Source organism: Mus musculus, chromosome 8 (genome assembly GCF_000001635.26).
Source record: "Mus musculus strain C57BL/6J chromosome 8, GRCm38.p6 C57BL/6J".
Lineage (NCBI taxonomy): Eukaryota > Metazoa > Chordata > Mammalia > Rodentia > Muridae > Mus > Mus musculus.
In genome coordinates, this window is record NC_000074.6 from 117578924 (window position 1) to 117604727 (window position 25804).

The following is a 25804-nucleotide window of genomic DNA, read 5'->3' on the forward strand; positions in this document are numbered from 1 at the left end:
CTCTGATCCTCCTGAGTATCTGGGATGACATAGCTGAGCCCCTAGGCCTGGTGTCTTTCCACCCTTTGATGTTCTCATATCCAGAGTGCTCTGTCTCCAAAGCTGTGCTGGACTCGCAGAGGCTTAGTCGCTGATACAATGTAACGCTTCGGTGTGGGCAGCTGGAGCTCTGACAGCAGCAGACATTTGGGATACACGTTAAAAAGGGAAATGGTGGGTAGGTCCAGGAGGTGCTTATGTTGATACGGGGTGTCTAAGTTAGGGTTTTACTGCTGTGAGTAGACACCACCACCAAGGCAGCTCTTGTAAGGACAACATTTAAAATTGGGGCTGGCTTACAGCTTCAGAGATTCAGTCCATTATCACCAAGGCAGGAACATGGCAGTGTCCAGGCAGGAATGATGCAGGCAGAGCTGAGAGTTCTATATCTTCATCTGAAGGGTGCTGGTGGAAGACTGACTTCAGGGCAGCTAGACTGTCTTAAGGCTACACCAACAGACACACACCCACTCTAACAAGGCCACACGCACTCCAACAGGGCCACTCTCACTCCAACAAGGCCACACCCACTCCAACAGGGCCACTCCCAATCCAACAAGGCCACACCCACTCCAACAGGGCTATGCCTCCTAATAGTGCCACTTCCTGTGCCAGCCATATATAAACCATCACAAGAAGGATGGCTGCAATCAGAGCCATTTGTACTGAAACCTCGAGAAACCGATGTCTGGGGACCATCTATAAGTTTCACAGGTCAGAGCCGCCTTGCCTGGCTGCTCAGGTGCCAGCTAAGAATAAGTAGACTCTGTGCCTCTTGTGCCACGGTGACTCCGTGTTGGTCGTCTCTTTCAGTTCCTCACGTATCTGTTCTCCCGGGAGAACAGCATCTGGGACGAGAAGTACGATGCAGTGGACATGCAGGACATGAACAACCCCTTGTCCCACTACTGGATCTCCTCTTCCCACAACACGTGAGTTTCCGGATGAGCCCAGGCTGGCTCCGGCAGAGCTGGCTGTGAATGGGTGGGGAGGGTCAAAGGGGTCCGGGAACACAGCTCTCTTTCCAGCCAGTATCTATGGCCTTTTAAACTTTTTTTTTTTAGATTTTTTATTTATTATTTATTTTATATGTAAATACACTGTCGCTGTCTTCAGACACACCAGGAGAGGGAGTCAGATGTCATTAAGGATGGTTGTAAGCCACCATGTGGTTGCTGGGACTTGAACTCAGAACCTTCGGAAGAGCAGTCAGTGTTCTTAACTGCTGAGCCATCTCTCCAGCCTTCTATGGCCTTTTAAGCAACTTTACAGAGCAGATGTTTTATGACTTGGTCATCACACCATCAAAACGTTCACTCAGCCAGTGAGCTGGTATTTGTGGAAACATCTGACATGGGCCAGGCTCTTCGCCTATGAGGTGTGTGGACTCCTCAGTGAACGAGGGAGTCTCATTCCCTGGTGCTTAGAGAAGAAGGCTTCCAGTGACTGTCAACCCTAGGCATCAGCTGGTGGCTGAACAGAGGCAGGGTGAGAAGGAGAGTTTCCTGCATGTGCTAAGGCCCTGGGGCAGGAACAGCTGGGAGGCATTTTTAAGGCTGGAGTGAGAATGAAGAGTCTGGGAGGGTAGCAGCAGGCTAGAGGGCCAGCTTATAAGTCACAGAGAGTCACAGGGAGCCTCCGACCTCTTCACCCAGAGAGTGACAGAGCTCATCTACTTCTTTGGGTAATTATGCTGATTGCAAATGAGTAGGGTGATGAAGGGAGTGAGCAGGGATGCTGCCTCCTGGCCTCAGTGTTCAGTCAGACTTTCAGGGTGAGGGTTTGTTTGACTTCTAGGCTGCAAAGTGCTCTTTCAAACAGGGGATGAGAAAATCCCCTCTGCCCCCGTGTGTCATCCTCTAGGTATTTGGGAAGGTGACCCCTTTTCCAGGGGAATGGGTAGGCGGTGCATCTCGAGTTCTTATCTTAGGATGGTGGATTCTCCAAGCCTAGAGACAGCTGAGGAATTGTCCTGAGAAGGCAGGTGGTCTGGAGAGAAGGCAAGGCGATAGTCATTTGTCTTTCAAAACATCAAAAGCTCTCTTAAATAACCTAATCAATGAATGCTCTAACAGAGGAATGGATACAGAAAGTGTAATTCCTATGTAATGCATATATATGTTACACATATATCACGATAGAACTTTGCGAGGCTGTGGAGGAAATGAGAAGTCATGACATTTGCAAGAAAATGGATTGAGCCATAAATCATTATGTTGAGTGAAATAAGCCAGATCTAGAAACATGACTACTGCATGCTTTTTAAAAAAAACATATTTTATGGTAGTTTTGCTGACTAGGTTCATGGTACCGTAAATTCTACCAGGATTTGCTGAGCCTGCCCACGCTGGCCGCAGATCTCAGTGATGAAGCATGGGCCTATTTCTGCTGATACCCAGAGCCCAGTGGGCAGCTCCAGGGGTCATTAGCGCGGGTTCTGCTTCGTCTTCACTCCTGACACCCTCAGCTCAGGTCTCCAAAAGGTCCATACTGTCTTCATTGCATTCAGATTGCTTAGGTAGCTATCGTGCACATCTTATTGGTGGTTCTGGACCCAAGACCTCAGGATGGCGTGCGTGTGGCCCAGACCTTAGCCTGGGTGTTTCTCCATCAGAAGATCTTGGGCTCAGACGGTCTCCAAGCATGAACTGTGTACAGGATTGCCTCTCTGACTCGGGTCATTCTGTCCCTCAGGTACCTCACTGGGGACCAGCTGCGTAGTGAGTCCTCCACGGAAGCGTATATCCGCTGTCTGCGCGCTGGTTGCCGCTGCATTGAGCGTGAGTTTTCCGTCTTAGCCAAGATGATGCAATAAGCAAAGCTACGATTGCTCAGTGCTTGCTTGTTGCTTTTATTTTATTTTACGTGTGTGTGTGTGTGTGTGTGTGTGTGTGTATGAGACAGAGAGGGAGAGGGAGAGGGAGAGGGAAAGAGAGAGAGACTTCAGTTTTGGTGGGAGATGGGGAGGGAGACAGGCTGAGAAGTCCCCATGCAGAGCAACTCTAGGCAGGGAACTGAGGTGACTAAGGATTTTTTCCTAAAAGATAACTGTCCCCAAGCAAAAGTGACATCTGGTTGGGCAATAGATTGGCTGGTGCACCTAGAAAGAGTCTTTATAAAGTGGGAAGCAGGGGACCAGCAGCAAGGTCCACTTTCTGCTAAGAGGAACACAGACACATACTAGTTAGCATGACACACCACACCCAGGAGCCACATGTCTGTAGGTGAGGGTCTGAGAGCAAGCATGACAGGGACAGTCAGGGGCAGTCTGTGGCTGAGCAGATGGCAAAGCCTTGCTTTTGTCTGCCTTTTTTCCTCACCTCTTTGGCTCTTTGTGTGTATGTGTGTGTGTGTGTGTGTGTGTGTGTGTGTGTGTGTGTGTGTACATGCACACATAAGTGTGTTCACATGTGTGTATATAACCATGTGTATAACCCAGAGGTTGACAGCAGTTGTTTTCCTCAATCACTCTTTATTTTTAAGAAAGCGTTTCTCAGTGAACCTGTAGCTCTAGCCTAGCTACAGCTTGTCTCATACATCCCTTGTCTCCACTTGCCCAGTGTCTACATGGGCTCTGAGATTTGAACTCTGGTCCTCATGCTTACAGAGTAAATACTTTATCCCTTGAACTATCTCCCCAGCTCATCTTTGGTTCTATCCTTCCCAGACTCATTCTATCACCAAAGCTCTTATGTGTCTGGATTAGTTAGCATCCTATCACTGTAAAACAACTGAGGTGTTGAGCTTTTAATGGCATATTGTTCTGTATCTTGGGTTGGGAGCATTGCTTTGGGCCTTTGATGATAGGTCATGGCAAGAAAACGTGGCAGAACAAACACTTTGACCATAAGGTAGAAACTGGGAGAGGACAAGGAAGAGGCTGGGGTCCCACAGTCCCTTTCAAGGACACAGCCTCAATGACGCTACTCCAGGAACCACGCTGGGTGACACTTTTCTAAGCCATAGCCATGTATGTGGCTAAGAAAATGGCCCAGACCATCGATGGCACCTTAAGTGTTTCAAACCTGCTCGTTCTGTGCCAGAGATTAGTAGCAGTTGCCCTCAGGCTTCCTGGGTTTATGCTTTTTCCTTTGGAAAAAGAGCTGTGAGAAAATGAAGTCAGAAGTCACCAGCTTTGATATCCACCAGTTTGTTACCATGCTCCCACAGTCTTATTCCATTTGCATAATGACTGAACCTTTAAAAAAATCTGTCTGTTTCTAACTGGCAAAAGAGGGGAGCCTTGAACAGCGGACACAAGCAAATCAAACCCATTTTGAATATTTTATAATGAATGGCTCACTAGAAGGAGTTTCTCAGGAAGTGTGTCATGTTCTGCAAGTCTGTAGATAGGACCATGGATGTGTGGGTGAACCTGGGTCAGCCTTGGGAACAGAGCTGTTATGGGTACCAGAGCCTAGCCTGATGGCCTCAGCCCAACACGTGTCTTGTATACTGGTTCACTCTTGGTGGCCGTGGTTGATGGTGGCTGATGCTGAGGGCCTGTGTTTTCCCCTCAGTGGACTGCTGGGACGGGCCTGATGGGAAGCCCATTATCTACCACGGCTGGACACGGACCACCAAGATCAAGTTTGATGATGTTGTTCAGGCCATCCGAGACCACGCCTTTGTTACCTCCAGGTCAGTGGCTGATTTCCTGGAGGTGTGGGCCTGTAAGGGAAAAGCTGCTAGGACTGGACGCATGGATGGATGGACAGGCAGACACAGATACACACATACACACATTGCCCACTTCTCCCAAAGCCTGGGGGAGCTTGGACTCCATTTGGCTAGTTACTATCAAGTGGCCTTTGTGTCCTTAAGACATGATAATGGCCCTTAAATATTACGTTTATTATTGTAATTATGTTTATGTGTTTGTGTGTTTGAGTGGGTGTGTGCCCATGAGTGCAGGTGCTAGCGGAGGCCAGAGGCATTGGCTCTCCAGCTGAGTTACGGGTGGCTGCGAGCTGCCTGAGCTTAGTGCTGGTAACTAAACTGAGGTCCTCGGAGAGAGCAGTATGATAAGCTCTTAACCGCTTAGCCGTCTCTTGGGACTAGAACCCAAGAGTTCTAGATGCTTTTGTTCCGGTTTGTCCAGTGTAACCGCTACTTTATTGGGTTCTTCTTTCTACCACCCTTCTCCACCCCAAACCCTTTCAACCCCCCAACACCAGGTAGGAGAGAAAGGAGGTGAGAGAGGAAAAGGGATATCAATCCTGTTAGACTATTTCCTGCTGATTAGCGGTGTTGAGTTCCTTGGGGGCAAGTCCAGTCTTTGTCTGCAGGATAGCCACTTTCTTTTTCCTATCTCTTTGCTCACGACCATTGACAAACTGCAGCCACTGCAACCAGCTCCAGCTTCAGCCTCTGCTTCTGTCGGGGCTCTGGCCTTTTTTAATGTCCTTTCAAGAGTCCCCAGAATTCCAAGCGTGAAGTATCATCAGCTGGCAGAATCATGCCCCTGGCATAGCACGAGACAAATCACAGTCAGCTGCTATGGATAACCTGAAGCATCCCCTGTATCCCGCACCTGGGATTGAAGCAAAAACATAGTCTTAAGTAACATTTCTATGTCTTTAAAGACGCCAAAGTTCTCATAGTCCTGCTCTGTGAATGGCCAGCCTTTGTGGTTCTTTGCCAGGATCCTCACATCTTAGCAGCCATGGTGATCACTGTATGGACCTGGAAGGGTCGTGTGTTGAACGCTAGGTGCCAGGCACGGTCAGCGTTCAGTAAATAGGACCGGAGGTTTCTGAGGTGATTCCTGCCTGAGTTCCTTGGATCAAGTGTGGGGTGGGGCTGAGACAGGGATGCTGCTGCAAGCATCTTCTCTCCTCAGGGAGCCTTTTAGCCAGACTACAGGGCTCATATACATCCTTCCCCATGTAGCCTCAGCCCTTCCTTGGGCATTCCTCTCTCTATCTGCCACTGAAGCCCCGAGGGACCCTGTGTTCCCAGAGATGGTCAATGCCCACTCAGACTTTGTTAGCTTCCTATCATGATGAAAAGATGCTGCTATATCGGATTTACAGAGAGAAGGGGGCTCAACTGGGATCATGCTTCAGAGATCCCAATTACTGACCTACCGTCCACCCTGCCCCAGTGCCTGAGAAATGGGTGTTTTCTGACCAGTAGAGGCAATGATGAAAGGTTCCTGGATCTTGTCCCCCTGCTGACTCTGTCCTGTGCCACCTGCAGCTTCCCCGTCATCTTGTCTATCGAGGAGCACTGCAGTGTGGAGCAGCAACGTCACATGGCCAAGGTGTTCAAGGAAGTGTTAGGAGACATGCTGTTGACGAAGCCCACAGAGGCCAGTGCTGACCAGCTGCCCTCGCCCAGTCAGCTTCGTGAGAAGATCATTATCAAGGTAGGCGTGTGGGGCTGCTGTCTACCTGGGACTGCCATCATTGAGGGTCTGTATCAGAGGTCTGGTGCCAGACTCCAGGTCCCATCTTCCTTACCATCTCTCTGATCTTGGTAAGATCTTGATCATTTAACCTCTGGGTGCCTCTGTGCCCCTCTGGTAATGGGGATGATATAGAATCTAGTTACATAGTGACCTTGGTAGGAGCAGTTCTGGGTGTGTGTGTGTGTGCAGAATGGTTGGCTCATACTACCAATTCTAACTTAGGAAGACGATGAGTTCCAGCCAGCTTGGGCTGGAGACTCAGTCCTAGTGAGACTCTGTCTTAAAAATGAAGCAAATGGAAGCTGTGTGAGCGTTGGGGTTCCAGTGGCTCAGGCCCCATTCCTGCCCTTGGGGTCTCTCACACTATGTGAGATGTGGATAGCTGCTTAACAGGGTTTGAGTGACAGTGGGATGCTGGGGCTGGTGTTCTTGTTCTATGGAGGCGACACGTGATATCGGACTTTGGGGACATCAACATTTGTATACTTGTGTTGTTAGGATAAAAAGACCAGATGAGTAGTGAAATAAAGTATGCACATGTTTATATTTCTCATACAAGGTAGGATGTTTTAGGAGCATTAGGCTTTGGTCCCCAAAGTGATTTGGGGACTAAGGATCCTGACGTCCTACTGTAGCTGCATGGTGGGGATTTTCAGTGGGGTTTCCACAGGTCCCCAAAAAGTCAGAGTTAGAATTTAGCATGGAGGAAGGGACCTGGGAGATTGGATGGGGAATAGCGCAGCTTATTAACCTATAAGCGACAGTAACACTTCTTCTCTTTTGCTCAGTCCCCACCTCCCACAAAAGCACAACTTCCTGGAGAATAAGGAAACAGAAGCAGGTTTCCAGCTGGACAGAAGGCAGGGATGGGATAAAGATGGAGAGGCAAGGAGGGATACCTCCGAGGGAGGAGAGTTCGCCAAGCACAGAGCTGAGATTATAGGGCATGACAGACGAGTTGGCAAAGGTGGAGGTGGAGAGAGCAGTGCATGCCGGGTGGCGGATGGTGGCTGAATTCTTGTTGCTTCAAAGACTCTGAACTTGGGTCTCCAGTGAGGAGGGCTATGTGAACTTTCTCCCCTTCAGCATAAGAAGCTGGGTCCCAAGGGTGATGTCGACGTCAACGTGGAGGACAAGAAAGATGAGCACAAGCCCCAGGGCGAGCTGTATATGTGGGACTCCATCGACCAGGTGAGTCTGGGTCCCTCCTCCCCTCACAGAGCCTTGGGTGCTGACTCTCAGCTGTCCTAGGCTTCCACCCTAAAGTCTGGCACTGTCCCTGCCTTTGCCCACTTGGAGCCATGTGACTTGTCTTTTTTTATGGCATTAGAATGTTTTCAAATAATTTCATATTCCATATCATAAGTACTTATACACAGACCAATGTCATAGACCCTAGATTCATAACACTCCCATGATGCACCACAGCTGAGGGCTCCTTACCCCCTGCCCTGCCTTGACCTTGCAGAAACCTCTCCCAAATAGGAGTATCTACTATGACTGCAACTACCGGAGCACCCACAGGGCTGTGACACCATCAGCTCCTTGTGGATCTTCTTTCCGTATCGTGCCCTTTCCTCTTTGTTAGATGAACCCTTTTGGAGGGCTCAGTCTGTGGCTGCATGGCTCTGTTGCTTCTGCGTCGTTAGTTCACTGTGAGGCAGAGCATCCTGACAGGGAACTGTGTATGTGTGAACAAGCCAAGTGCCTCACTCACCTCATGGTGAATGGGGAGGCAGAGAAGATAAGAGATAAGAGGTTAGCCCTTCAGCTGGGCGTGGTGGCGCACTCCTTTAGTCCCAGCACTTGGGAGGCAGAGGCAGGCGGATTTCTGAGTTCGAGGACAGCCTGGTCTACAAAGTGAGTTCCAGGACAACCAGGGCTACAGAGAAACCCTGTCTCGAAAAACCAAAAAAAAAGAGAGGTTAGCCCTTCAGAGGCAAAGCCTCATCTCCTTCAGCCAGGCCAGCTCCCAGCTGTCTGTTCACTTATGAACTTATCAATAAATGGACTAACCCCCCTCATGGCGTGGGTCATTCCCAAAACCCTACTGGTTGACAAGCAACCCTTTAATACATAGTCCATATAGGAACAGGCTTTGGATTAAGCTATAGCATTCACTAACATCCTTTTCCCATCACATATATTAGCAGTCAACTTGCTGCTATGTATTAGCAACATTTATTAGCAGGCAACTTGCTGTGGCCTTCCAACCTGGGATTGGGTCCACCCTAGGTAATCCTCATTATTATCTCCTTCTCCTTCTTCCCACCACCACCACCACCATCATCATCATCTTTTTCTTCCTCCTACTCCCCCTCCTTCTCCTCTTCCTTTTCTTAATATTATTTATTATTTGTGGTGGAATAAAGTCTTTCAAGCTTTAATGCTTCTCCCATACCTCCTGATACTCCTATTCATTTGAGTTATCCAAAGGCCTGTCTGTTCTAGTACCCTATAAATATGAAATAAGGAGAATTTAAGTAAATCTCAACAAAATGTCACGCATCCACAGTGGAGTCCGATTCAGCCTCTAAGAATGAAATTATATCATTTACATGTGGAGCCTGGGATGTGAAAAAGATAAACAAGAATATTGGTGCTTTATCTCATATGTGGACTCTCTATTTTTAAGAAAATTTAAATATCTGGGGGATGGAGAGATGTCTGAGAGGCTAATTGCGTTTGCTGCTCTTCCAGGGTATTTTGAGTTTGGTGCCCAGGATCCACATGGGAGGCTCACAACCATATCTAGTTCCAGCCTCAGGGGATCTGATGACCTCTTGTGGCCTCCATGGACACTGCACTCATGTGCACTCACACACACACACACACACACACACACACACACACACACCCCTTTTCATTCATACACACACACACACACACACACACACACACACACCCCTTTTCAGTCATACACACACACACACACACATACACACACACACACACACACACACGATTTGTTACATATAAATGCATGCAGTTATAAGCATTTAAATTTGTATGTGTGTCATGGATATGAGTGGTATAAAAGTTTATATCACTATTTGTTGGGAATGGGAGAAGCACAGGGAGGGAGGATCATGAAAGAGGCAATAGGGGGACGGATCTAGTCACACAATGATATGTATGTATGAAAAATATCATAATCAACTCTATTAAAAATTTTTTTTTTTTTGAGACAGGGTCTCACTATGTAGTACTGGCTGGCACTGAACTCACAGAAATCCACCTGCCTCTGCCTTTGGAGTACTGGGATTAAAGGTGTGCAGCACCACACCTGGCACACCTACAATATATATAATATATAATATATAATATATAATATATAATATATAATATATAATATATAATATATAATATATAGTTATAACACTATTTAATAACTATAGTTAGAATATTTAACACTATATAGTAACTTTTAAAAATTAGTGAAATAAGAACATGCTGCTAGGTCAATTGGCTGAAAGGACCCAGAAAGGCTTACAAAGCAGGTGACAGGCTGGGGACGTAGCTCAGTGGCAAAGCTCTTACCTAACATGCATATGGCCCTGGGGTCAGTTTCCAGTACTGAGGAAAATGTCAGTGAATGAGGAAAAGTTACTAGTGAGGTTGCATGATCTGATCTGCTGCTGACTGTCAATGCAGCAGGAAATCTGTATCCGCTCTTATCCGCTCCCAGACCACCCACTTAAAGAGTCCTGAACAATACCAAGAATCCAGAAGTAGCTGTTTTAAGAGCAGATCTTATAAAAAAAAATCATTATAAATGTGAAAACTGGCGCCGGGCTGCCCCAGTGAATGCTGGGGTGATGTCCCATAGGTCCTCAGAGTCAATAGGGCTGAGACCTTGGGGGAGACTAATGCCAGCCTGGCTCTCTAGAAATGGACGCGCCACTACTGTGCCATTGCTGACGCCAAGCTGTCCTTCGGTGATGACATTGAACAGGCTGTGGAGGAGGAGCCGGTCCAGGTGGGTGGAGACCTGCTTGCCTTCAGCCTTCTGGTCTTGTCCTTGGAGAATCCCCACCTGGAGACTTACTGTGTGGCTTCTCATACCTGGGCTGGCTTGAGCATCCTTAGCTCTAGGGCGATATTGCTTTGGGTAGCAAAGCTTAACTAGCTCTTCCTGATTGGCTAGCTAGCCTAGGGCTTAACCAGTAAGATTTGAGGCTCTTTCCTGCTTCCAATAGGGTCTGACTGGCCTTTGTCCAATGCCAGCAATCCCCGGAGGGTGTAGGTGGGAGGTGTGATGGAGGCGCCCCATGCCCTGCGCTGCATGTTCCCTCTAGCTGCTGCCCATCTTTGGCCTTTTTCTTGAGTAGAGTCCAGGCCTAGTTCAGGCTTCTGGTACTGGGACTCCTGAACCCCTGCCTTAGGACTCCTGGAAACAGCCATCAATGAGTTGTCAGGAGAGGGCAGAGCGAGCTGTAATAAGCCCTTTCGGATGCTTGTGGCTCAGGACACTCCCCCCACGGAGCTGCATTTTGGGGAGAAATGGTTCCACAAGAAGGTGGAGAGTAGGACCAGTGCGGAGAAGCTGCTGCAAGAGTACTGTGCTGAGACCGGGGCCAAGGACGGCACCTTCCTGGTGCGGGAGAGCGAGACCTTCCCCAATGACTACACACTCTCCTTCTGGTAACGCCCCCTTCCTCGGAGGCTGGTGGGTGGGAGGTGGTGTGGTCAGGCTGTGTCCTGCCTGGCTCTGATGGGACATCCCTGTCTCTATTCCCAACAGGCGGTCTGGCCGGGTGCAGCACTGCCGGATCCGGTCTACTATGGAGAATGGGGTCATGAAGTACTACCTGACCGACAACCTCACGTTCAACAGCATCTACGCCCTCATCCAGCACTACCGTGAGGCACACCTGCGCTGCGCGGAGTTCGAGCTGCGGCTCACAGACCCGGTGCCCAACCCCAACCCACACGAGTCCAAGCCGTAGGTTCCTAGGATTGGGTGGGTGACCCATGGAGGTGTGACCACTATGGGGTTCTCATTTCCAGGACCCCGTTCTCTTTGACAATGTGGGTTCTTAGAAGTCTATGATAACTATTCCCACTTGTCAGACTTTGTCCCATCCTCTCTCTCTCTTCTCTCTTGCTTGTTCTTTAATAATTTTATTTGTGCGCTCATGCGTGAGCAAGCATGTGTGGTATGTACACGCGCGTACAGGGCCAACTGAAGCCAGAAGAGGGAGTTGCATCCCCTAGGGCTAGAGTTAAAGACAGATGTGGGCTGTCTGCCATGGATCCTGGGAACTGGTTAAGAGCACTCACTCTTTTTTTTTTTCATTTCAGAGATATTTATCTATTTATCTATCTATCTATCTATCTATCTATCTATCTATCTATCTATCTATCTATCTATCTATCTATCTATTGTGGCTGGCCTTGTGTAGGTACTAGGCCACATGTCCTGGAAAATTAGGTCACATGGCTGCTTCCATCTTGGTGAGGTCAGCAGCTAAGATGGCTGCCATCACCATGGCAGCTTCTATCTTGGTGAGATGTTTTCTCGAAAATCCTGGGCTCATCCTCCCAGTCCTGTATGAACTTGGGTGTCCTGGCTGTAATCCCAGGACTCAGTAGATAGAAACAGAAGGATCATACCATCTGGACCATTGCCACTCCTGTTCAAAACGAGACACTTGTTATGGTGGCTCCTGGAGCTCCCATGACCAGCTTCATTCTTTTCCTTCCTCCGAGTTTCTGAATCTCCACTGGTCTGCCATGTGCCTCCGGAATCCTCTGCTTCGTCCTCCTCACAGCCTCACAGCATCGCTTTCCTGTTTGCCACCATTCACTGTGATTTGGGGGTGGGGGTGACTCTTTTTTTTTTTTTAAGCTAAAAAAAATTATGAGTATGAGCGGTTTTGCCTGCATGCATATATGTGCACGGTGTGTATATGATGCCCACAGAGGCCAGAAGAGGGTGTCAGATCCTCTGGAACCGGAATTGCAGGCACTTTGGAGCCACCATGTGGGCCCTTGGATCATAAGCGCCATTAGTGCTCTAACCACTAAGCTATCTCTCCAGTTCTCAATGTTTTGTTTTCAACCCAGGGTTTCTCTGTGTAGCCCTGGCTATCTGGAACTCACTCTGTAGACCAGGCTGGCTTTAGATTCTGAGATCCACCTGCCTCTGCCTCCTGAGGGGAGTGCTGGGATTAAAGGTGTGTGCAGCCCAGCTTTTTTTGCGTCCTTCCTTCCTTTCCTTCCAGCTTCCACTTCTCTCTCCCCTCCATGATTTCTTCCCCCTTTCTTCTCTTTCAGTGCCCTGAGGTCTGGGGCTTTGATCTCAGAGACCGGTTTGGGTCCGCAGTGTCTGTGCTTGTCAAGGCTCCCTCTGTGGTCAAAGGAATCACAGTATAGGGCTCACGATAGCAATCACGGCAGTACGTAGTACTCACGCTAGTCCGTAGTACTCAGCCAGTACTCACACTAGCACTCACGATCTTTACTTACGATTAGCAATCACAAGGACGAGTTCCTTTCTCCTTTCCCTCTTTTATCCGCGAAAGAGAGAGTTCCAGGCCATCCCTGGCAAAGAGGTCAACACATTCCAGAAATACCAAGATAATCGTTAAGCAGGTGGATTTAACATTTTTGCTTTTGGAGGAAGCTGAATAATTTACAGTGACATTATTATTAGTGTTGTTATTATAATAATGATTATTATTAACATTTCCTGTTTTCATACCAGTTGCCTTTCCAAACTTGTCATTTTGTATCTTTAGTAACCAAAATCTTTCTGAGCCTCACCCGTGTTCCCTGCCCCAGATGTTTCCCTGCGACACTGCTGTAGCTCTCCAGCCTTTGGGGCTGGGCAGGTGGGCAGAGAAGAGACTCCCCTGAGTTTCACCTTGACCTCCTCATACTCCTGGGGTCTTGATAAAAACATTGCTGCCTTTCTTCCAGACAGGGGGGCTTATTCCTATACCCCCAGCTACTTGGGAGGCTGAGCTGCAGGTGGATCGGAAGTTCAAGGCCAGCCAGGGCTATATGGGAGGGCACGTGCCTGGAGTGCATGTGACCTTAGATTAACCCTTAGTGCTGCAGTAAAATAAAGCAAAAGTTCAATAGGAATCACTGTCTTTGGAGGTGTGCAAGGTCAGGGAAGTCACAGCATGGTTTCTGTGGCAGTTTCATCGTCAGCCCCAGGTGTCCCTGTCTGTTGGTATTGCCTCCTGCCGGCTCTCCATCTGGGAGGACCCTCACCAGCTTGTTTTCCTCTTCTGGATGCAGGTGGTACTATGACAGTCTGAGCAGGGGGGAAGCGGAGGACATGCTGATGCGGATCCCCCGAGATGGAGCCTTCCTCATCCGGAAGAGGGAGGGGACCAACTCCTACGCCATCACCTTCAGGTAGGCGTGCGGGCACTGTTTGTACCTGAGGGTGAGTGCTCCCCAGAGGAGACATAGAAAGGACACGAATGCAGCCTGAGGAAGGGGGAACTCTGGTGGAAGCAGAGATGCCTCTCCACGACCTTGACCCCATTGTCAATGGCAAGGACAGCAATATACAGAACTGTGTGAGTCCACAGTAATAGGTGCAAGTGCTCTCTCTCTCTAATAGTCTCTATGGTCCTTCTGTTTTAACTTCAAGTAACCCCAGGATTTAGGAGCTATGACCACCATTTTGTTTTCTTTCTTTCAAACAAAAATTGTATTATTGTTGTATGTGGGCATACACGTTCTATAGGGTCACTTGAGGGTCAGAGGACAGTTTTGTGGAGTTGGTTCTCAATCCCACTTCCCACGTGTTCCAGGCATTGAACTCGTGGCCCGTTGGGCTTGCACGCCAGTTGCTTTGCCTGCTCAGCCATCTCACTGATAAGCCTACCATCTTTCTTTTCTAAGGCATGAAATGAGGCACAGTGAGGCTCAGTGGCTTCTTATAGCATGTGGGGGTGGGGGCTGGGCATAGAACCCAGGTCTGGGCTTGCTCCCCTGGCCCCCACTCCCTTTGCTGTCTCTTAGGTGTGCCAGATTTCAACCCCAGCACCACACTCCTTCCTCTCCCACAAGTATTTCCCCAGCCTCACGTCAGGTGTTGTGCCGATGGCAGTAGCCTGTATTACTGTCTCCCACACTGGCTTGTCTGTGGTGGGCTGACCCAGTTATTCGAAGTGAGGAGATAGTAGTTCGGAGCGATTAAGTGATGGGTCAAGTACCACACAGCCTTGGAGTTGGCTGAGCTGGATATCCAGGACACGTACGCAGCCTGTGCCAGTCTTTCCTGGATCTGCTCCAAGAAGAGGCTGGGGCCCAGTTGAGACCTGTGGTGGCCCTTGCCTCAGCCTGCCTGATTCGAAAGACCGAGTCACTTCACTCTGAAGTTCATATTTGGCAGAGGGGCCGTCACAGTTCTGGGTCCATGTTTCTGTAGCTTCCAGATGTGCGCAGCTGCCGTGGGGTATCTAGTGTGCTGCTGCTGCCCCTTTGTTTTGCAATTGGTTACCTTGTCACCCTGCGCCCCTGTCATCGGGCCTTTTCTTCCCTTCCTACCTGCACTGAGGCTTCTACTCAGATACCTCCTGGAGGTCATTGTTATTGGCTTGCTGAAGACCTACCAGCTACTGTGCCAGCTCCAGTCAGAGAGTCCTGTGTCCATGTGGCACCACTGGGAACAGGGGAACAGCTGGCAGGCCCTGGGCCTCTTTGGCACCTGTGTTGTTTATTCTCTCTTCTTTAGAACACTCTAAGTGGTGGTGCCCGCTTAGCCTTGAAGGAAGTTGGTATGTTTATTCATGGGCGTGCTGTGGACGCCAGGCCCTGCGCAGGGGCAGGGATCTCACTGTTGTAGTCCTGTCAGTCAGGATGCTTTTGTCTGTCAGTGACTGGTTGCATCTGGCTGAAGCACTGAGGGTTGAAGGTGTGGCCACAAGATGAGGAGTTCAGGACCGAGTCTGGCTCTGTGTTATCTATTCAGCCATCTACCCAAGGGATGCCAGAGGCACGCTCAGCCCTCTCAGCTAGCCTCGCCCTGGGCTCCCAGGACAGGGGCTTTTATCTCACATCTATCTGTCTGTCTGTCTGTTTATCTACTATCTATATCTATCTATCATCTATCTGCCTATCATCTGTGTATCTATCTATCTATCTATCTATCTATCTATCTATCTATCTATCATCTATCAATCATGTATTTGCCTATAATCTATTTATCCATCATCTATCTATCTATGTATCCATTTATCCATCCATCCATCCATTATTTTTTGAGATAGTCTCTCCTTATGTATCCCTGGCTGGCCTGGAACTCACAGAGATCTGCCTGCTCTGTCTGCCTCCGGATGTGGGGGTCAAAGGCCTGCGCCCCCACACCTTTTTGATACCAGCTCTTCTGACCTATGAGAGGGCTGGCTTGTGGTGGCTTTGGTTTTCATTTTTAGTGAGGTTTAACAGTTTCCACTCGCTGGTTGGCCATTGATGTCTATTTAGAGACGTTGCCCATTTTCTGTCAGATTTTTGTTGTTGCTGTCACTATTCCGTCACTTGCGTTCCATAAATCTTTGAACCTGAACAGATCGTGATCAGATGATCCGTTTGCAAATGTTCCCTTCAGTTCTGTTCTCTTCTTGAAGTCCGTGACATCTTTGGCTATATAGAAGCTCTTTGGTTTAATGTAATCATACTTGTCTATGTTTACTTTTGCACTCATGGGGCTCTCTGGCTGCTTTTAAAGGTTTGCACCCCAAAAACTCAGCTATTAGCTATTGCACAATAATTCCAAGTTGGGGAGTGCCACGTGTTTGACTTTGCTTTTTTTTTTTTTTTTTTTTTGCTTAAATTTGCTTTGGCTGTTCAGGGCTAACGTCACAGAAATAAAATCAATCAGCACATGATATTTGTCCAAATTTGTAGTGTGAGGTTTTGGCTCATGTATGTATGCATAGGTAGTGACTACAGACTTTTGTCATTTCTTTCTGGTGAATACACAGGGAAGACACTTGCTTTCTAAATTAATTACTTAGTTAATTAATTAATTTGTGTATTTTGCTTGCATGTATGTCTGTATATCACGAGTGCCTGGTGCCTGTAAAGGCCAGAGGAGGGCGTCAGAGCCCCTGGAACGGGAGTTACAGACAGTTATGAGCTGCCATGTAGGTGCTGGAATTGAACCCAGGTCCTCTGTAAGAGCAGAAAGTGCTCTTAACAACAGAGTCACCTCCCCAGCCCAGATACTCTTGTCTCTAAAGTTAGGATCAGACCCGATTTTTCTTATTTTTCTAAATCAATAAGGCTGAAGGATCAGTTGTCTGTTCTGTTTGGAATCTTTTCTGCCTCTTGTTTCAAACAGATGAAAAAGGAAAAAAGACCAAAACAACTTATCATCCTTTTTGAAACAAAACAAAACAAAACAAAACAAACACCAACCATTGTAACTCTGGGCCACTGGAGGCAAGATTCAAGAACCTGAGGACTGATTGGAGTTTTATGCAAGGACTGGAAAGCCCTTTGTGGAAGGGCCCACGGAGCAAACACTTTCGGCTTCACAGGCTGAATAGTCCCTGTTGCAGCTATGTAACCCCACCATCCATGAGAGAAAATGACCACAGCATAGACACAAATGAACAGTGGTCATATTTCAATAAAACTTTATTTAAAAAAACCAAACAAACAAACCAGGGAGCAGGTTTAGCTTGTGGGTCATACATAGTATGGCACCTCAGTCAGGTTGAAAGAAGAGCTGGGTGTTGAGCATCACATATGGGTTCTTTCAGATCTGAACTGAAAAGACCCCAGTGTCTCGTGTTCCATAGGAGGACTGAATTCTCTTCATTTCGGTCCCCTAAGGACGGGTAACAAGGCTGTGGCTGATTGCTGTAGCTGCTAGCATCCTTGGTTTGTTAATCCCCTGTGGTCCTCTCCCTTAAGGGCCAGGGGCAAGGTGAAACATTGTCGCATCAACCGGGACGGACGCCACTTCGTGCTGGGCACCTCTGCCTACTTTGAGAGCCTGGTGGAGCTTGTCAGCTACTACGAGAAGCACGCGCTCTATCGCAAGATGAGGCTTCGATACCCCGTGACCCCGGAGCTCCTGGAGCGATATAATATGGTAGGTTGACGCCCTTGGGCTTGTTAGTCATATCACGGTCTACATTTTAGAGATACAATGTGCATACATTTACATATATTACTGTATGTCTGCGATAGGAGGTCCTGAGGATGCAGACTTGGCCACCGTTTACAAAGACTCTGTCCCCATGCGACTGATAGTGGAGGTTGGGAGAGGCAGGCGATGCATTAGAAATAAACACAGACAGAGTCAGATGGTAATATATGTAAAGAGAGAGGGCTGGGACGGCGTAGCAGGGTATGAAGAGATGGGGCAGTGGCTTGCAGTTTTCAAAGGTTCTGGGGCGATCTTCCTGAGGAGTGAGCCATGCAGATATCTGGAGGAGAAAGAACAGCAGAAGCAAAAGCCTTGGGGTGGTCAACAGGCATGAAATGAGCCCAGCGAGAGCAACGCTGAATGATGAATGAGGCTGGGGCTGAGATTCCAGAAGGTTCATGTAGGGCCTGGTGGGCCATGGGAAGGCACTGGCTCTTTATCTCGTACACTGCAGGGTCCTGAGTGCACAGAAGGCCGGATATGGTCATGATATCTCACTTCCTGTCAGAAGGATCCTTGATTTCCTGAGAGGAGACAGATTCTGAGGGCTGGTTAGTGTTGCTTGTCAACTTGACACAGCCTAGAATCAGCAGGAAGAAGTCTTAGCGAGAAACTTCCTAGCTCAGGTTGGCCCATGGGCATGTCTATGGGAAGCTCTCTGGATTGTTCATTGATGTAGGAAGGCCCAGCCCACCGTGGGCAGCTCCATTCCCTAAGCAGTGAGCCCAGAACAGTATCAGAAAGGAGAAAGCTGGCTGAGATCAAGTCAGTGAGGCTACAGGTGTTTATTTTCTCTGTGCTCTTGACTGTCCCTGCCTTGACTTCCTCATGACGATGGACTACCATCCTTTTTTCTCTTAAGTTGTCTTTGGTCAGGATATTTTATCACAGCCACAGAAATGAGACTAGGACCTAGGACCCAGGACCCAATATTCCAACCATGTGCCAGGGAGTGTGTCTAAATTCTTCCTTGAGAAAATTTGGGTCCTAGAGGAGAAAGCACAGTGTGCCAGAGTGAGGTGTTTGGGTCAGCACTGGCTCCTTTGGAGCACACTGACCTTCATAGCAAGAGGAGAAGACACTACAGTGGACAGGGGAGTGGCCAAGAGAGGCGCTTTAACAGGACAAAAGTGTGAGCCAAAACCTAGGAGACAGAAGTGAACGAATAATGTCTGAGGAGATGAGGAAAGACTGACAGCAGTGACTCGGGGTAGAGGGACAGGAAGGCTGGGGAGGGTCAGGGTAGGCCAGGGGCCTTGGCAGTTGCTGCATATGCCTGCCAGTTTCCCTGGTATGATTCTCTTGAGCTGCAGATATGCTATCTTTGAACAGGGTATCAAGAAGAGATCCTGGCATCCTCTGGGTAGGGATAGGGTATCTATGATTTCCAGGTTGCTTCCAAATTTGGGGGAACTTTTTGAATCTTCTTGCTAGCTCTCCCTCCGAGCCACACAAGAATCCCGTGAGGTTCCAACTCTTCTTTTTTTTTTTTTAAAGATTTATTTATTTATTTATTTATTTATTTATTATTTGTTATTATATGTATGTGAGTACCCTGTAGCTGTCTTCAGACAAACCAGAAGAGGGCATCGGATCCCATTCCAGATGGTTGTGAGCTACCATATGGTTGCTGGGAATTGAACTCAGGACCTCTGGTAGAGCAGTCAGCGCTCTTAACCACTAAGCCATCTCTCCAGCCGCCTCCAACTCTTCTTTCCAAAGAACAAGATACCCCGAGAAAGCCTGCAGCCTGGCTGTTGCCACAGGCCATTCTAGGAGCCTGGGGTGCCGTACTTACTTCCTGTTTGGTTGGTGCTGGGAATCGAACCGGGGGCCTTGCCCATGGCAGGCAAACACTTCTTTCCCTGAGCCACACTCCTCAAGCCCTTTCCGTTTACTCTTTGTCCTTCCTCTTTTTTCAGGAAAGAGACATCAACTCTCTTTATGACGTCAGCAGGATGTATGTGGACCCAAGTGAGATCAACCCTTCCATGGTACGGCACCAGTCCTACCCAGTAGAGTGAGAGGGAGACCCTGCCCCGCCACTGGTCTCCACCACAGTTATAGTGGGGAGTATTCTGGGACACCTGACCACAGCTAACATTTCATGGTGAAGGGTAGGACATACCATGTGGTTTCACGGAGGTTAATCGAATTCCATCCAGATGGAACTGAGTCTCGCTAGAGTCCCGAGTTTCGGTGAACCACCTTTGGGCCACACAGATTCTAATTAAAAAAATCTTCCAAAAACTCCTTTCCTGCTTGCCGACGGAGCCCGAGGCGTTTATGAATTATGTCTGGTTCGATGCCCTCCTCGCGAGGCCAGCGCTATCTCGGATTCCCACCCTGCCGCTGCCTCGTAACTTTGTGTAGGAAAAGGTGGATTTTGCTTTTTGCCTCCAGCTGCTCCATCTCCATCTCAGACTTAGTGGGGGAAGAGCTACAGCGGATTTTCTGCCTGGTACACGTGACTAGGGTGCGGCCACTCTCTGGTGGGCTCTGCTGAGATCCCGGCCTCAATTCCTTTCCTTTTTTTTTTTTTTTAAAAACACATTTCCAATCTTTGGTGGATGCAACTTCAAAGCAGGCCATGAAGGCTTCAGAGTGAGGAGGTGAGGAGAGAGTGGCTAACTTGTATGGGCAGCGTTTCAGAGGGAAGGCTGTGCTGTGACGAGGCCCAGCCCGGATGGTTAGGTTTGGGACATTTTCCCAGCAGCCCCCGGAAGAATATTGAGCTGACCTCCATCCTCCTCCCAGAGTTACGGACTCAGTTTGCTCTGAAGGGCCTGCGTCTCTTCTCCTTTTAAACACAGTTCCATGAGTTAGGTCTACTGGCTCACAAGAGCGTCAGGCAGATGACACGGGAGGGTGGAGCTGTAAGTATGACATCACAGCCCCACCTCCCAGTACCGGAGATGGAACCCAGGACCTCTCATATGCCAGGGTGAGGTGTATGCATAGCTGAGGTGCATTTCCAGTGCCCCCCCCCAATCCCCATCTTGACTTTTTCAGGGTGACCTAGGTAAGTTCACAGGACTGGAAGGATAGCATTTGGGGTAACATGTCAAGTGTGTTGAAGACAAGAGTCCAGTATGACTCTAAGCACTTAGCCTTGGTTAGATCCTAATTCCTCATGCCAGCTACACAAAGCAGGTACCATCGTGTGGTACCCATTTTACTGGTGAGGAAACTGAGGTTATTCAGGTGACTCCAAGCAGCTGGGTTGGAAGCCTGTCCTCTTGGCCGTGTGGATACGCCCAGTTCCTACAAGGCCACACAGAGATTGGCTCGTTTCTCACTAGTCCCCTTGGGCCTTTTTTGCTGTCCCAGAAAAGCAGTCTCTTCCAAATACTATTCAGTAGAACCTCTTTATGCCATGCCTGTGCCTCTCTCTCACCACGAGCCCGGCTCTGGCTCTCACATTTAGAATGCCGGGGAATAATCCTGCCAGTCTCTGGTTGGGGTTCTACATGGCAGAAGCTTCTAGAAGCTGCATTAGTCTTTATAGATTCTGGTGGAGGATGGCAGTATCTCGCAGTCACTGACCCAGTTCTGGGCTCAGCTACTTCTCATGTGGTTGGCTCTGGACCAGGTTCTTCATGTCTCTGTGCTCAGCTTTCCCATCTGTAAAATGGGCATGATGGCACCACCTCCCCGTTAGAGTGGTTGTGACAGTTAAGGGAGTCACTGTAGGTTAGAACAGTAAGTTCAGGGCAGCTCTCCATGTTGGCAGATGTCTAAGAAATGCAGGGCACAGGCATTTTTTACTGTCACACGAATTATTTCACTGATTTTTCTCAGGAGATGCATAAAACTTTAATTACCATTTCAGCTGGGGAAATGGAGGCTTAGCGGGCTCCTGCTTACACAGATAGGAGTGGGCAGAGCCGCGGTTACAACTTCTGGGACGGACTTAGTATCTAGTCTCCCAGAAGTGATCTTTCCCGAGTCCTTTCTCCTTTGTCAGGGAAGAGAGGAAAGCCAAAGACCTAAGCAGGCTTGATCATTTTAGAGATTTCTCTATTAGTATTTCTTTGCTGTGTGTGGGTTTATTTTTTTCTTTCTTTGTGTGTTTACTATTATTGAGTAGCAGGCTTCAAGAAAATTCTTTGAAAATTTCGCCTCCATAAATTCCATCTTTTCTTGCTCATACAGAGCCCAGCTTTTGTTGTTATTGTTGTTTGATTTAGGGAGGGGTGTGAGACATTGAGACAGTCTCACTGTGTAGCTCAGGCAGGCTTTGAACTTTTGTTCCTCCGGCCTTAGCAGCACCCCAACCAAGCTCTGGAGTTATGGGTAGGCACCACTACATCCAGGTCCCTAGCATGACTAGACGATAGTGTCTGAACTTCTGGGAGAACCATTAAGAACTGCAGCTCTGAGGTGGCGAGTATGGATTAATCTAAGAGATTGTGTCGAGAGTTTAGTCTTTCTCCTGGTTGAGCTAGTCTTTAACCCACTTCCTGGTGGACTGCATGTGTTTGGTTCCCATGCAATACCAACTCTCACCAGCAGATGGCGTAGTAACTCCGGCCTCTGCCGTCTCTGGCTTCCTAAAGGGTCCTGCTTCCCTCTGCTGCCTCTGTCATCCAACTGCCCCTCTTTTCTTCCTGTTCCCCCCCCCCAAGCCTCAGAGGACCGTGAAAGCGCTCTATGACTACAAAGCCAAGCGCAGCGACGAGCTGACCTTCTGCCGCGGTGCCCTCATCCACAATGTCTCCAAGGAGCCCGGGGGATGGTAAGCCTGACCGGGGATGGGCCTCTTGGGGGTGAACTTGACTGGTCTCCTATTGTGGTGACTCTAAGGGGCTGGGTGGCGCTCTGAGCCCTCTTGTCTCACATTCCAGACTGGATGGGTGCTGATTCACCACGGAGGTCTTCCCAAGGTTGCATCGTTACTGTGCGGGCTCTAGCAATGACACAAGCTTGTTTGTGGTTAAAAATTAAAAACAAACAAACTAAAAAAAAATATACACGTGTGCCTATTTGTCTGAATATGCACACACATATATGCAGGTACCTAAAGAGTCCCGACAAGGGCATCAGAACCCTGGGAACGCAGTTACAGATGGTTGTGAGCCACCATGTGGATGCTGGGAACTGAACCTGGGTCCTCTGAAACAGAAGCAAAGAGCTTTAAACCACTGAGCCGTCTCTCCAGCCTCTCAAGTTCATTTAAAAAAATCAGGAGACCCCCTTGATTCCAAACTGGTTTTCACCTAACCCCTCGGCATCAAAGCCATACGACAGCAGGTGAGGAACGGCCCCCCTCAGTCTTTCTGACGACGCCTCTGTCCTCACAGAGGCCGCCTGCCCTCACTGATTGGTGCCCTTTGACCTTCTCTCCCAGGGCAGGCGCTTGACATTACCGAGGCCTCTCCCACTCTGGGCGTCTCAGCTGCAGGCGCTCCCTCACTGTCATTTTGCCCCTTGATCTAGGGAATTCCCAGGCACAGTTGGTGCCCAGGGGAAGAGAGTATGTGTAGAAACCCCCGTGAGAACTCCCAAGTCACACTGTTTGTTTGTTTGTTTTTTGCCCGGGGAAGACTCTGACATGTCTCATGCCTCCCCGTGGTTCTAATGTGAACTTTCCTAAAATTCTAACTCTTGTTTGAGATGAACTGAGAGACAAGGGTACAGTCATCTGGCAAGGGGCTGTGGGTAAACGGCAGCTGCCACCCATCTCTCTCTCTCTCTGATGGCAAGCCCGTCAGTCACCTGCTTGTATCAGATCCTGCTCCCAAACTACTCAGGGACAACCAATGGTTTTTGTCCCGGTAGAAACACTTTTGAGAGTGAAAGCAAGGTGGACATTAGTGATTACATGTCAGTAACAATTATCAAGTTCTTGGTCCTGAAATACAGGTGGCGCCCATGCTTATGATGATTCATAGAAAGGAAGGTGGTGAGGAGGGTGCAGAAAGGGCTGGCACTTGGCAGCCGCTATGTGCACAGTATCACATATCCTTACTCTGCTTGTTCAGGCCAAAGAAGCAAATTAGGTGCTTCCTGCTACTGCCGGGTACGGATTTGGTTATGTTGAGAAAGATCTCAGGCCGTGTGGAAGGCAGGCGTGTGGTTCTAAGTTAGGGGTAAGGTGTCTGTTTAAACAGTGGTGGGCACAGGGGCCAGAGAGGCACAGAGGAGCAGCTGCCAGGGCTCTCTGGAGGAGAAGGTACCGAGTCAGGTCTTAGGTAGTTAGGAGGCTTAGTTAGCAGGTTAGTAGCCTGCTTGTCGGGCCCAGCAGCTAGGCAGTGCAGCAGGGGCAGTTCTGGGTCGTGGAGCTTCCCTGGGCTGAGACCCAGTTGGGCTATGACAGGCTCCTGAGGCTGGATCTTGTGGGATCTGGAATGCTGCGACATGGTGTGGCTGGAGGTACTTTTGAAATAAGCCTTCTGGTCACAGAAAGTGGACCAGTGAGTGGCCTTGAAAGTATGAGACCCTGCAATCAGGAATAGACTGGAGGTGTGTAAGTGTCCAGCGTGGCCACAGCACATCCACAATGGGTTATGTCGAATGTGGCTGGTGCTGTAATGAGGGGCTAGGCCAGTGCTCTATGGCTGAGCATTCCCTCACCCCCACTCAGCCTCTCATTGGCAGAGTCTGGGCAAGTGCCTACACTGAGCTGCATACTGAGCCAAGGATGGACATTGTCATACCTGGGATGGATGCCGGATGCCACTTGAAGCACTTGGTAAACCCAGACTGTTCTAATAAAACCCAAGGCAGCTCCAGCATTGCCCCAATTTACAGATGGGGAGCCTATGGTACAGAGCACCAGTGTAGTCACTGAAGGAGATGGAATTTCTTTTAGAAAAGTATTTGGTTTTATTACTTTAAAATTACGAGTCAACATAGGCCTGTGTGTGTGTGTGTGTGTGTGTGTGTGTGTGTGCCTGCCTTAGAGTGTAGTGCCCACAGAGGCCAGAAGAGGGCAGAAGATCCCCTGGAGCTGGAGTTAGAGCTACTTGGTATGGATGCTGAACCATCTCTTCAGCTCTAAGGAGCTAAGATTTCACTGCAGGCCATTTGGCCCCACACACTCTTGTGTCTGGATTCACAGCCTTCCCACAAATGGCGTGGGCGCTCTCTGAGAGGCCGTTGGTCCCTCTTAAAGCCCTGGAAGCTTTGACATCTCTTAGTGTTGCCAACACCAGAATTTAGTCATGAGGAACGAGTTCTTAGTCATCTGACAATAAGTATTTTTAAAAGGCGTATGCTCCCCTTGAAATGCTGTCATCATAGATCATGACAGCCCCTCGGGTCACCTGAGCACTCAGAGCTGAGCAGGCTAAGCCCTCCATGGCTGTGGTTCTCCACAGGTGGAAAGGGGACTACGGGACCCGGATCCAGCAGTACTTCCCGTCCAACTATGTCGAGGATATCTCGGCAGGCGATGCTGAGGAGATGGAAAAGCAGGTGGGTCTCCGTAGTCTGTGGTGAAGGCTTTGGGGGAGTCCCTTGAGCTATCTTGGGGTGGGGGTGGGGGTGGGGGATGACTTTAACATATACTTGGTGGGGGGGGGAAGGTCTCTGCAGAGCTGGGCAGTGGAGCGGGCAGGGTGATGCAGAAATTGGGACCAGCCCTGAGCTGCTGCGGGTAAAAGCCTCCGTGACGAGCCGGTTGTGTTTTAATCAGGCAGCGCGGGGCTAAGATTTTGAAAGCTCAGGAGAATTCCCACTGGAGTGAGAGTGGCCAGACGGGGAATTTGTCCTCTGCTCAAAGCAATGTGCAAATGAAACACATTCGGTTTAGAGAGGCAGACATGCAGAACGTGCTTAGCATGAGGAAGGGGCAGTGCTTTGCTGGAAGGTGAGACAGGGCCTTCTGGTGACTTTGCCTGTGAGCCAGGCTTTGGTCCCCAGCCACCTTGTATTAGAGTGCTCTTGGTGGAAGAAAGGGGCCACTTGGGCTCATCAGCTTGCCCCAGGGAAGAATCTGTAGTGTGGGCGCGCATCCCTTTAGGGTCCGCAGCGTTTATTCCCTAAGGGTGGCAACACAATTGGGGAAGGGCTTTCTGGAGGAAGCAGTGTTTGAGTCTTAAAAGTGAAGCTGGGTTAATTACCAAGAGATGGGCACAGGAAGGCACAGCCTAAGTCAGGGTGCGGTGAGTGGAAGACAGTTGTCCCCAGGTGGCTGGGACAGGGACAGGACTCCTCACTGCATCTGTGTGTCACCGGAAGCCTGGCAGAGAAGGCTGGGGCAGTATAGCAATAATATCAGCTTT

The 25804-nt window shown here is 49.0% G+C and overlaps 1 protein-coding gene across 1 annotated transcript in view; it reads left to right on the forward strand.

Moving 5' to 3' along the window:
- The window catches only part of Plcg2 (phospholipase C, gamma 2), a 136868-nt gene that overhangs the window by 80649 nt on the left and 30415 nt on the right, over nt 1-25804 (forward strand). The window contains exons 11-23 of the mRNA NM_172285.2: nt 853-971; nt 2734-2819; nt 4560-4680; nt 6241-6409; nt 7538-7642; nt 10341-10430; nt 10920-11095; nt 11196-11396; nt 13703-13822; nt 17339-17519; nt 19499-19570; nt 22205-22314; nt 24899-24995. Of these exons, the coding sequence (NP_758489.1) occupies nt 853-971; nt 2734-2819; nt 4560-4680; nt 6241-6409; nt 7538-7642; nt 10341-10430; nt 10920-11095; nt 11196-11396; nt 13703-13822; nt 17339-17519; nt 19499-19570; nt 22205-22314; nt 24899-24995 (1647 nt within the window). The remainder of the gene's footprint in view (nt 1-852; nt 972-2733; nt 2820-4559; nt 4681-6240; nt 6410-7537; nt 7643-10340; nt 10431-10919; nt 11096-11195; nt 11397-13702; nt 13823-17338; nt 17520-19498; nt 19571-22204; nt 22315-24898; nt 24996-25804) is intronic.